Below are 12,988 nucleotides of genomic sequence, written 5' to 3'. Positions count from 1 at the left end.
GCTGCCTTTGCTTCTGACAGTGCTTACCCGTTAAGAACAACAGACCAAGTTCTGTGTCCAGTCCAGTTGGATATTTCATATGTATTTTGCTTACTGGGCTCTGTTTGTATCTGAGGCTTTCTGAAAGTCAGTAAACATGGTACCAACCACTGAACTGTTGTCTCCTATCTTTTGATGTCATGGATGATCAGAGGAAGCTGTGTGTCACATTATCTGTGCTTGTGGAAAGCACCCAGAAAAATCATCACAAGTGAGAACAGTAGATGTTTCACAATTTCTACTCTGTATGCTATGAGATAGTTGTAATGAAGTCACTACACTGTGTAGTACTACTTACTTTTTATAAGCACTTGTAGAGCTTGATTGTCTGGAGGTCCACTGCCTAAGTGATATGGGATGACTGTTGTCAGGTACTGAAACACAAAATTACAAGATATTATTTTACTGCTACCATGCTGAGAAAAATCCTTGGCCTTACACACAGAGGCCTTAGTTTTGTTTTCTAAAGCAACCCAGCCTCTTGCCCAACTTATCAGTTACATACCAAATGTGATCTACTGTCTTGCAAGTTTCAGATCAATTGAGTTGCCTTAACACTAATGTAAGGCTGATGGTTGAACATCTAACAGAAGCCAACTCAGAAGCACTGGGATTTCTACATTTGAGTACCAACACATGTTCTCTCTGATAGTGTTTGTGGTCGAAAATGAAGGTAAATATAACATGAATTGTATAATTCTGATCACATTACAAGAAGTAACAATAATCTACTTGTAGATGCAGCCTTTGCCCCTACTGTTCAACCTATACATTGAAGAGGTAATGACAGAAATAAATGAAAGGCTTAGAACTGGAATTAAGATTCAATGATCAGATTCATTGATGGCACTGGTATCCTCAGTTGAAAGTGAGGAAGGTTTGCAGGACCTATTGATTGAATGAACATTCTAGTCAGCCCACACTGTGAACAGAGAATAAATCCAAGAAACATTAAAGTAATGGGTAGTACCAGAGGGATTGGTGATAAAACTGGCATTAAAACTGGGGACCATAATGCAGATTAAGTGAAAAGATTCTGTTACCTTGAAAGCAAAAAAATTATGATGGACAAAGCGAAGAGGACATAAAAAGCAGACTAGACATTCCTGACCAAAAGAAGTCTTCTAGTGTCAGATATAGCCTTAATGTGAGAAATTCTTTGAGAATGCACATTTATAGCATGGAATTTGTGGAAGTGTCACGGACTGTGGGAAAACTGGAAAATAAGACAATCAAAATATTTGCAATCTGGTACTATACAACAACTTTCAAAATTGGAGGATGGATGACGTAACAGATGAGGAGTTTCTCTGTAAAATTGGCGAAGAGAGGAAAACACTGACTAGAAGAAGGCACAGGAAGCAGGGACATGTTTAAGACAACAGAAAACATCTTCCACAGTACTCGAGGGAATGCTAGAGGACAAAAACTGTAGGGGAAGACAGAGGTTGGAATATGTCCAGGAAATAAGAGACTGACGAGAGAGGAATTTGTGGCAGGCCACATCAGACTGGTCATAAAACTGATGACAAAAGGAAAGAAAGAAAAAACAGATTATGAATCTCTTACAATCTGGCACTAAAGTCGTTAACTGGTTGCTGGTAGTCATGAGGCAGGAAACTGGACTTACTGCCTGTTTGGGAGTAACAGGTATGGGGTCAAGCAGACAATGGATCATCTTCAGTGCTGAGTTGCACTTCTGTCTTAGTGGTAGCAACCAGTGGATTGGTGTCTGCGGCTGAGGTGGGGAGCACTGTGACAAGTTATCGGAGGTGTCCAAACACACATTCTACCATCCCAGAGTATCGGTGTGATGATGCAAGATCATACGTAGTTTCTCTTGGGTACTATAACAGCCTCAAGATATGCCCAGGAGGTCCTGCAGCCATTGGTGTCATCCTTCCCGAACAGCCACCCCTAGTGTCTAATTTAATGGGACAATGCTCGCCTTGCAAGCACTTCCAGCTGTGGGTACTCTGCCACGGCCAGTGGCACAGGCAGACTTCTGCTCAATTGAAAGTGTCTGTGGTGTTTTGTAACGTGTGATTGTGACTCCCACCTGTAGCAACCGATCTCGAGGAAATGGATGCTCAGGTGAAGGCTACAAAGGACAGACTATTGCTGCCTGTGGTGTGAGACCATTGCAGCCACATGTTGCAATGCCTGGATGTGTGCAATCTATGACACGGTAACCCACTGTGACACTTACTTGCACGTTGTTTGCAGCACAGTAAATGCTGCTACTACAAGGGGCATTCGATAAGTAGTACGACACTTTTTTTGTGGAAGCAGGTCGGTTTCATTTGGGATTGTAATAGACCATATTATTCCTCATTCTTTGGCTACAAAACCCTACTTTCAATATAATCTCCATTCAGTGTGGCCCCCTTACACCATCTTATTGGGGAGGGCCCATACCGTTGCACGGTACCACTCTTTTGGTCAACATCAGATCTGACGTCTCGCTGCATCGATAACCTTCCCATTCTCCACATACTGTTTCCCGCAAAGTGCATCCTTGATTGGGCCAAACAAATGGAAGTCGGAAGGTACGAGATCTGGGCTATGAGATCGATGAGAGGGAACAGTCAAAGAAGACCGACAGAGACGTCCAGTCGTGCAGCGAGGTGTTCGATTGTGATCCTACGGTCGCAACAAATGAGTGTGTCCACACATTCTGGCATCGCAGCAGTCACAGTTGCGGGTGGCCGGCCAGCACGCGGAAGATCGGACAGGTTCGCGCGATCTTGTTGCGACTGTGACAGACAACTCGCCCGACGACTCACCGTGCTTTTGTTCACTGTCTCCATAGACATTCTGCAAGTGCTTAGGAATATCTGCGATGCTGTGGTTTTCCGCCAAAAGAAACTCGATGACACCTCTCTGCTCGGAACGCACCTCTGTTACAGACGCCATTTTGAAGGGTACGTATAGCTCAGCCACGGATAGGAACTAAACGAATCTATAGGGGCTGAAGCGATAATATTTCGCTATGTCCCACAACTAATTTCGAATTTTTTCAACTGAAATTGGCCGAGAAAAAAATGCGTTTCATTATTTATTGAACGTCCCTCGTAAAAAAATCGAAAGTGGACTTTTCAACATTATAAGAAGCTAGAATGGCCGGGCAGTACCTGTCTTTGAAGTTAAAACTTATGGGTTATTAGGCCGCGTCACGTTTCTTCTAAAATGTTCGACACGTACCTTATTAAAATCGATGTCAGAGCCACAGTTCTCATGATGTTACGCTACTGCCGATTTTGCATTTTGATTTAGCCGCATGTGCCGTTCGTGCTCCTTAATGCAGTTCTTCCCGTTTCGCCTATATACACTTTGCCGCAGCCACATGACGCTTGATAGACGCCTGCACTGTGGAGGTAATCAGGTGTATCCGTTTTCCGTCGGAAAAAGTCTTATTTTGTTTTGACTAAAGAAAGATATCTGAATACCGTTTTTCTTTAAAATTTTGCTTATGCGGTCAGTGACCCCAGAAACGAATGGTAACCTGACGGAGTGAGAACTGTGGGTCTGACATCGATTTTAATAACGTACGTGTATTGGCTAAAGAAACAAACATTTATAGAAGAAAGGTCCGAGAAGAGGTTGAAATTTCTAAGAATTCATCTAATTTCTATAGAGAGGAAGGCCATAGGCTTCCGACATCGTGGCTCCTCGGCATCAAGGAAGTAAATACGCAGCCGCGGTGTGTGAGAGGCATAAACAACGCGCTGCAAGTCACCTCGGCGAACAATAATATTTTGGGTAAACATTCCCCTTCTATTGCTCTGTCCGTTTCGAATCTAGCCACTGATGACGACCAACCAATAGCGGTAGCAGGTATTTCAACTAATAACACTTCTCCAGCATAAGTGTGGAACACTGCCTTTCTATCCAATGACGATGACCGCCAATGGTATCCACAGGAGATGAGCTACCAACGCCCCTTCTTCTGTATTAGCCTATGACTAGGGCCCACCAATGGTAGCCACATGTATTTTAACCAATAGTATCACTTCTCCAGCACACCTTGACCAATTCACCCCTTGGTGCAACCAGTGATTCCTCTGTAATAATCCCTCCAAGACCCAGGCAATCATCATAGGCCGCACCACCCGCTTCTTCCGCCTCCATGATTTCTGCCTCGCCATTTATGGCCGTCCTATCCACCTCACTCCTACCCTCAAATACCTTGGCCTCACACTCGACCGCCACCTCACCTGGACTCCCCATCTCCTTACCATCCAAAACAAAGCTCACAACCGCCTCCATCTCCTGAAACTCCGGCCGGACGTGGAGTCTGCATCCTTCCACCATCCTTCACACCTACAAATCCTTGATCCGCCCTATCATCTGTTATGCCAACATAGCTTGGATTTCCCCCCCTCCCTGGTGCTACACTCCTGGAAATGGAAAAAAGAACACATTGGCACCGGTGTGTCAGACCCACCATACTTGCTCCGGACACTGCGAGAGGGCTGTACAAGCAATGATCACACGCACGGCACAGCGGACACACCAGGAACCGCGGTGTTGGCCGTCGAATGGCGCTAGCTGCGCAGCATTTGTGCACCGCCGCCGTCAGTGTCAGCCAGTTTGCTGTGGCATACGGAGCTCCATCGCAGTCTTTAACACTGGTAGTATGCCGCGACAGCGTGGACGTGAACCGTATGTGCAGTTGACGGACTTTGAGCGAGGGCGTATAGTGGGCATGCGGGAGGCCGGGTGGACGTACCGCCGAATTGCTCAACACGTGGGGCGTGAGGTCTCCACAGTACATCGATGTTGTCGCCAGTGGTCGACGGAAGGTGCACGTGCCCGTCGACCTGAGACCGGACCGCAGCGACGCACGGATGCACGCCAAGACCGTAGGATCCTACGCAGTGCCGTAGGGGACCGCACCGCCACTTCCCAGCAAATTAGGGACACTGTTGCTCCTGGGGTATCGGCGAGGACTATTCGCAACCGTCTCCATGAAGCTGGGCTACGGTCCCGCACACCGTTAGGCCGTCTTCCGCTCACGCCCCAACATCGTGCAGCCCGCCTCCAGTGGTGTCGCGACAGGCGTGAATGGAGGGACGAATGGAGACGTGTCGTCTTCAGCGATGAGAGTCGCTTCTGCCTTGGTGCCAATGATGGTCGTATGCGTGTTTGGTGCCGTGCAGGTGAGCGCCACAATCAGGACTGCATACGACCGAGGCACACAGGGCCAACACCCGGCATCATGGTGTGGGGAGCGATCTCCTACACTGGCCGTACACCACTGGTGATCGTCGAGGGGATACTGAATAGTGCACGGTACATCCAAACCGTCATCGAACCCATCGTTCTACCATTCCTAGACCGGCAAGGGAACTTGCTGTTCCAACAGGACAATGCACGCCCGCATGTATCCCGTGCCACCCAACGTGCTCTAGAAGGTGTAAGTCAACTACCCTGGCCAGCAAGATCTCCGGATCTGTCCCCCATTGAGCATGTTTGGGACTGGATGAAGCGTCATCTCACGCGGTCTGCACGTCCAGCACGAACGCTGGTCCAACTGAGGCGCCAGGTGGAAATGGCATGGCAAGCCGTTCCGCAGGACTACATCCAGCATCTCTACGATCGTCTCCATGGGAGAATAGCAGCCTGCATTGCTGCGAAAGGTGGATATACACTGTACTAGTGCCGACATTGTGCATGCTCAGTTGCCTGTGTCTATGTGCCTGTGGTTCTGTCAGTGTGATCATGTGATGTATCTGACCCCAGGAATGTGTCAATAAAGTTTCCCCTTCCTGGGACAATGAATTCACGGTGTTCTTATTTCAATTTCCAGGAGTGTATAATGCCCTCCAAATCCTCGAACACCATGTGCTCCGCCTCGCCTTCCACATCCGTCTTCTGTCCCCCACGCGCATCCTCTACGACCTCATCCCGTTCCCCCATCTTCTCCTTTTCCTTGAACACATCCGCACACTATATATTGTCCGCCGCCTTGATCCCCCTTACCCCGTGGTATCTCCCTTCCTCTCCAACCCCCAACCAGTTGCCACGCCTTTACCGTTGTGTCCCACCCTCTCTCCATCTCCACACCCTTCATCCCCTTTCCCAACGCAACTTCCACCGTCTACCCCTCCCGGATGATGAGCTTCGCCCTGACATCTACCCTTCCTACCAACTCTAACCCCATCTTCCTGCCTCCTCCTCAGGGCTCCCTCTCCTCCCGCTCCCTCCTCCTGTGCGGCTTCCCCCTCCTACTCCCCCTCCATCTCTTGTGCCTCCTTTCAGTGTCTCTGCACTCCCTCCTGCCCTGTCTTCCCTCTACGTCTCTCGCCCCAGGTGTCTCCTGCCTCTTCGTGTACCCACTGATGCCCCTCCTTTCTTCATCCCGCCACTTCCCCTGCTGCCCCTTGCTCTCCCCTCCTTTTCCATCCTCTCTGCCCTTTCCCTGGCAGTTTTCTTCTTTGTCGTGTGTGCTCCAAGTGGGTTTTAAGTGTGTTGTTCTGGAGTGTTTTTACTACTGTGGCCAACTTTTAACATGTGGATGTCCATTCAGTGTCTTCTCTGAGTTTTGAAGAATCGCCAACTGTGTTTTTTTAACTTTCTGGTGCCTTTTTTTAACTGTCCTCCATGAACGTCTCTGTGTTAGTCTATATTTTTTACCTCCATTTTGTCCCATTATTCTGTTTTAAGTTCCCCTTTATCGCCTTATGTATGTACCATTTTATTCTTATTTTAAGTTCATGTTACTCGGCTGAAGAGCGGCGGATTGTGCCGCTGACAGCCTTCCCCTGCCCCATATGGGGCAGGGGAATGAAATCACAATAAAGGGGAAAAAAAATCTCCAGCACGAACGCCAGAAAATTGCCCCTTTATAAGTAGACACGACACTCGTCTCTGACAGTGTTCTAGCAGCAGTGGACACCAAAAGTTCCTGAGGAAGGGAAGATCCCTGCAGAGGGGTAGAAACGTCCAACATTTTAGAAGAAACATGACGTGGCCTAATAACCCAGAAGATTTTAACTTCAGTGACAACGGGCACGAAAGCCTGCAGATTTACATACTACCTATTTTCAAGAAGTGAAATTCGAAGTAAAGCAAATGAGAGGTTGCGTCCTGTAGAGCTCACCTTAGGGTCGAGCCCGTTGGGCGTGCGGGTGGTGCCGTTGCGACTGCCGCGCTTGCGCTCCACGTGGTACTGGCGCCGGCGGTTCTGCACGGCGAGCAGCAGCGAGATGAACGTGTTCTTCAGCTCCTTCTCGTACTCCAGCTCGTCGCGCAGCGCCAGCTCGGCGATCAGCGTCTCCGAGAACTCGCGGATCAGCACCTCCAGTTCGAGGTACAGCTCGTTCAGCTGCGACAGCCCGAGCGTCTTCAGTTCTGCAACGGAAGAGATGCTTCCGTCAGTGGGGGTGGGGGGCGGAGTAAACGCTGCGCGGATGTAAACGCGATTCTTCCACTGTGCGCATGACGTCAGAGGGGAACGCCTCGTGCCCTTATTTCGATGCATGGTTTCGCGAGTGTTGTCTTTTTCGCTTACGGGGACAACAAGGCCGGCTTCCCCGATACTTCGCTCAGCGGAAAAGGGGTGAAAATAAGCGGACACGCATCTCGGCTTATCCGTAGATACTCGACCGTTTCCGAGAAAACGACGGACGAAGTTTTCGAGGTACCAGTTCATAACTGTGTCTTTTAACGAGTAAATAGTTCAACAGCAGCGGTGGCACAATGACTACCTTCGCGACTTCACAGTTTTGCGCCCTGTGTTCGAAACCGCATTATTATTTTTATGTTTGTTTTTCGCCAATCAACCCATGTCCGCAGAAGATTACAACACGTATGTTTCCAATGTATACCGAAATAACGTTGTCCTTATCCGTCTACTAATTGTATGTCACACGAATGAATAAAAAATAAATGAACAGTCAACGAATCGACGCACATGTGCGGCCGCTCGTGCGTCATGATTCATGTTGACCATACACTCGATCTCCCACCCTGGGTCCCCTGGTCCCAAGGTCGCCATGGCGCCTGTGGCGGTGGTGCTGAGATAGTTGGCTTTTCAAGCTGGCTATCTGGGCAAGCACCCACGCCAGCGAAAGGTTGGCGACAGAAAGAAATCGTACGTAATCGGTCACAGCCATTACCGCCATGCAGTGACAGATGTTGCTGTTACGTGTATAAATGCAGAAACAGTAACATTTATTTAGTCAGCACAATGTCTTGGTTAAATGAGTATTTAAGCACGGGACAACATGGTTCAATACAATACAAAGGAGGAACTTTATATCCAGGACCAGTGGACGATATTGAAATGGCGGAACAGGGACACGTTTTTAATGTTAATAGGAGTAATAGTATAAGAACAATGTTTCGCAAAGATGCTGCAGATGAAATTAGGTATGGACAAAATCCAGCATACGATGATTTAGACGAAGAAGTTGTTGAATTTGAAATGAAGCCAAGGCCAACAGAAGACGTAAATACTGGATTGCGCCAGCGTCGTCCATATCAGTATGGTGAAGGAGGTCATACAGCATTAGAAATTTGGTGAAATTCCTCGATTCATGATCAACTGCTGACGTCAGTTTGCGGGAAAATGAGCCGTTATGCGTGATTTGCTGCGAAATTATTGCCAACGCGTGAAATCTTCAGCAGTGTTAACAACCTTTCTTTCCCGGGTGGGACTCATGCGAAGAAACGTCACTGTGGCAAATCCACCTTCGCGCGATTGTCGAAGTCTGGGAATTTCTATGTTTCGAATGTTTCTACGATCAGTATCTTACGAAAGAATGCACCAAATCTCAGTGAAGAATAAACATAGGAATAAAATACACGAATTAATATTAGAATGAAATCACACTATTAAAAATAAAAAAAATACTGTTAACGCCTTAAAATACAAAACACACACACACACACACACACACACACACACACACACACACACACATATATATATATATATATATATATATATATATATATATAATTTTACAATTACTATAACGCCCCTGTTCTCATAACTGAATGAGAAACATTCTTTTAGTTATTTTAACACAAAAGCTTTCGTAAAAGTTAGTGTATCATCTCAAATGAGTTTCTTATTACATATGTATCATGTGCTAACATTCATCTGTGCACAAATGAGGCTATCGTTGTGCTGGAACTAAGTGTTCTGGTACTTTTTGGGGCACATTCTCACGCATACAGGTGGGGTAGAGAAAAGTATCCCAAAATGACGTGGAAGCGCAAAATGACATAATGGTATCTTTTTTAACTTGGCGACTGAAAGGATAGTAGTTTCTGGTGTACTTCATTGCCTCTGGTTATAGTAATTGTAAAATTACAACTATGTTTCACAAATAACTGTCACATTATATATATATATATTGTGAAACATAGTTGTAATTTTACAATTACTATAACGCCCCTGTTCTCATAACTGAATGAGAAACATTCTTTTAGTATTCTCCTACAGGCATGGGTAGGAGGTAAATGAAAAATAAAAAACATAAATGAAACAATAACAGATCGACTTGGTACTAACTGGTAAACCGGACAGTAGCGGCGAACTCCAAGTTGCATTACAGTTTCTACATGCAGCGGACAGTTTTAACTGCAAGGGATACGATTCGACGGATGAATAGAACGGACAGACAGGCCTAACGCCATGGCATCCGAATGGAAACCGTTTCCAAGAGCAAAGTGATACGCCGCACTGTGGAACAAGGCACACACAAGTTTTTGGAGTTAAATTAACAGACAAATTACAGTATCTCCCATATTCATCGGATGAACATGAGAAAGCAACTCATCATCCAAAATACAAAATCACACACCGGTACGAGAATTTTCTTAAGATTACAATATATTAAGTTTATGACAATATTTTAACACAAAAGCTTTTGTATAAGTTAGTGTATCATCTTAAATGAGTTTCTTATTACATATGTATCAAGTGCTAATATTCATCTGTGCACAAATGAGGCTATCGTTGTGCTGGAACTAAGTGTTCTGGTACTTTATCGAGGTTTTCCCGAAACCACTGGATGTGTCCATGCAGTTAACGCATCTCGAACTATACTGCAGGTAATCTTGTAATTACAGGCTATAGCTCTGAATTAATTTATGATCATGAAGTTCGTTTTGTTTATTTGTCCAAATATTCGTTATGTTTCTAGCTGTTATGTGAAATAAAATGTAAAAAAAAAAATGCCGGTCAACAATGAGGACTGGTGTTGCGGCCAGCCTGGAAGTGGCTCAGTTGCACGATTCACAAACATTTCGAGCACATTCTCACGCATACAGGTGGGGTAGAGAAAAGTATCCCAAAATGACGTGGAAGCGCAAAATGACATAGTGGTATCTTTTTTAACTTGGCGGCTGAAAGGATAGTAGTTTCTGGTGTACTTCATTGCCTCTGGTGGTTACAAGCCATTAATCTTTGTCTACACCCGTTTGGTGACGTGAGGCGTGGGAAACCATTTTCGAAGGCAACAAAACAAACATTTCTGTTAGGAGACTTCTAAAATTGTGCACTGTTGATTATTTGTGTGAAAGATTTACTATCAGGGGGATGTCTTATAAAGGTAAATCTTTAAATCTATAGAAATATTTTGATTGTGTCTTTGTTAGTTGTCGCAATTAAGACCAAAGATTATGCTTGTGTTGAAGAGGGCATGGTGACACAGGACTCTGCAGTTCTTGCATTGCTCCATAACATACCTTACCGACTGATTAAACGTAGTGTGTCTACTTATAAAAAGTCTATCAGAAATTAAAGCAGTAACTAGCAACAACAAATACTATTCTATGACTCTGGAAATAATTTGCCATAAATTATAGTATATTTCACTAACAGATATTTTTAATTTGTTAGGATTACATTACCAACACTTAATATTAAGGTACAGCATATACAAGGAGGCGCCAAAGTAACTGGTACAGGTATTCAAATACAGACATATGTAAAGAGGCAGAATACGGCGCTACGGTCGGCAGCGCCTATATATGACAAGGGTCTGACGCAGTTATATCCGTTACTGCTGCCACAATGGCAGTTTATCAAGATTTTAGTGAGTTTGAACGTGGTGTTATTGTCGCCGCACGAACGATGGGTCACAGCGTTTCCGAGGTAGCGATGAAGTGGGGATTTCCTCGTACGACCATTTCACGTGTGTAAAACATCAAATCTCCGACATCGCTGCGGCCGCAAAAAGATCTTGCAAGAACGGGATCAACGACGATTGAGGAGAATCGTTCAACGTGACAGAAGTGCAACCCTTCAACAGATTGGTGCAAATTTCAATGCTTGGCCATAAACAAGTGTCAACGTGCGAACCATTCAACGAAACATCATCGATATGGCCTTTTGGAGTCGTAGGCTCACTCGTTTACCCTTGATGGTTGCAGGACACCAAGCTTTACGTCTCGCCTGGCCCCGTCAACACTGACATTAGACTGTTGATGACTAGAAACGTGTTGCCTGGTTGGACGAGTCTCGTTTCAAATTGTATCGAGCGATTGGACGTGTACGGGTATGAGACAACCTCATGAATGCAAGGACTCTGCATGTCAGCAGGGGACTGTTCAGGCTGGTGCAGGCTCTGTAATGGTATGGGGCGTCTGCAGTTGGAATGACATGGGACCCGTGATACGTTTAGATACGACTCAGACATGTGCGTAAGCATCCTCTCTGATCACCTGCATCCGTTCGTGTCCAATGTGCATTCCGACGGGCTTGGGCAATTCCAGTAGGACAGTGCGACACCTCACACGTCCAGAATTGCTACACAGTGGCTACAGGATCACTCCCCTGAGGTTAAACACTATCGCTGACCACCACGCTCCCCAGACACGAACATTATTGAGCATATCTGGGACGCCTTGCAACGTGCTGTTCAGAAGAGAACTCCACCCCCTCGTACTCTTACGGATTTATGGACAGCCCTGCAGGATTCATGGTGTCAATTCCTTCCAGCACTACTTCAGATATTTATCGAGTCCATGCCACGTCGTGTTGCAGCACTTCTGCGTGCTCGCGGGGGCCCTACACGATATTAGGCAGGTGTGCCAGTTTCTTTGGCTTTTCAGTTATTTATACAATAATTTATGCATATGCTAACGCCTTAGAGGTAAAAATAAAGTAACAACTTTGCAAAGAGAAGAGATGTGTCATTATACCCCACTGGGTAGCCCAAAATTACTCGTTGACAACATTGTGGAAATTGTGAATTCATAGTAAAACTAATTCTTTATGCATATGCTACTCTAGAAATCTCAGTCCAATGTAAAATTGCATTTATATAACTCTAATTGACATGAAAAATTGGGAAAGGTAATTAACTTTATAGTATGTCGTTTTGGGTCCCTTTCCCCTGCACAAAATCCATCCTGGGGATGGGGTGTGGCGACAGGAATGACGTCCACTCACCGTCTAGCCTCTACATTGCCAAATCCGAGAAATTACACGCCGCGCCGTCGCCGTGAAAATGCAGATAAAGGCCAGGAAAAAGAAAGACTGCACTCGCCTCTGCAGTGGTCGTGATATCTTGGAGGGCAAGGTGCACGCTGAGTTTGACCCATACACCTTGGACCACCGTGACGTATTATCTGTCGTCTTACATCAGCAACAAAAGGTATCTGTGACCCATCATGCATGTACCACATTCCACAACGTTGCGCTAGGTAATGTAGCCCTGAGGTGAAAATCGAGCCCAACTACATAGGAACTTGATAGAACGTTTGAAGTACATTTGTATTTTATCAGAACTAGACGTATTCGTCTGGATGAAATTACCGCAATCGTTGCCTATAAAAAAGTGCCCAAATTCAGTCTCCAAATCGCTTTTCTTTATTCTGTGTGACTGATTTCGGGCCATCTGTCCATCTTCATTTGTTACAGTTACAGAGTAACCAGTCCAACGTGGATCTGAGAGTCACTGTCATAACACTGAGTTATGATAGTAAA

At 45.7% G+C, this 12,988-nt stretch overlaps 1 protein-coding gene across 1 annotated transcript in view; it reads right to left on the bottom strand.

Annotated features, from left to right (window-relative positions):
* The window catches only part of LOC126106691 (fasciculation and elongation protein zeta-2), a 439,064-nt gene that overhangs the window by 18,558 nt on the left and 407,518 nt on the right, over positions 1-12,988 (bottom strand). The window contains exons 5-6 of the mRNA XM_049913068.1: positions 7,145-7,395; positions 338-413 (exon numbers count right to left, since the gene is read on the bottom strand). Coding sequence (XP_049769025.1) covers positions 338-413; positions 7,145-7,395 — 327 coding nt within the window. The remainder of the gene's footprint in view (positions 1-337; positions 414-7,144; positions 7,396-12,988) is intronic.

This window comes from Schistocerca cancellata, chromosome 10 (assembly GCF_023864275.1).
Source record: "Schistocerca cancellata isolate TAMUIC-IGC-003103 chromosome 10, iqSchCanc2.1, whole genome shotgun sequence".
NCBI lineage: Eukaryota > Metazoa > Arthropoda > Insecta > Orthoptera > Acrididae > Schistocerca > Schistocerca cancellata.
This window is presented reverse-complemented; position numbering and strand designations above follow the sequence as displayed.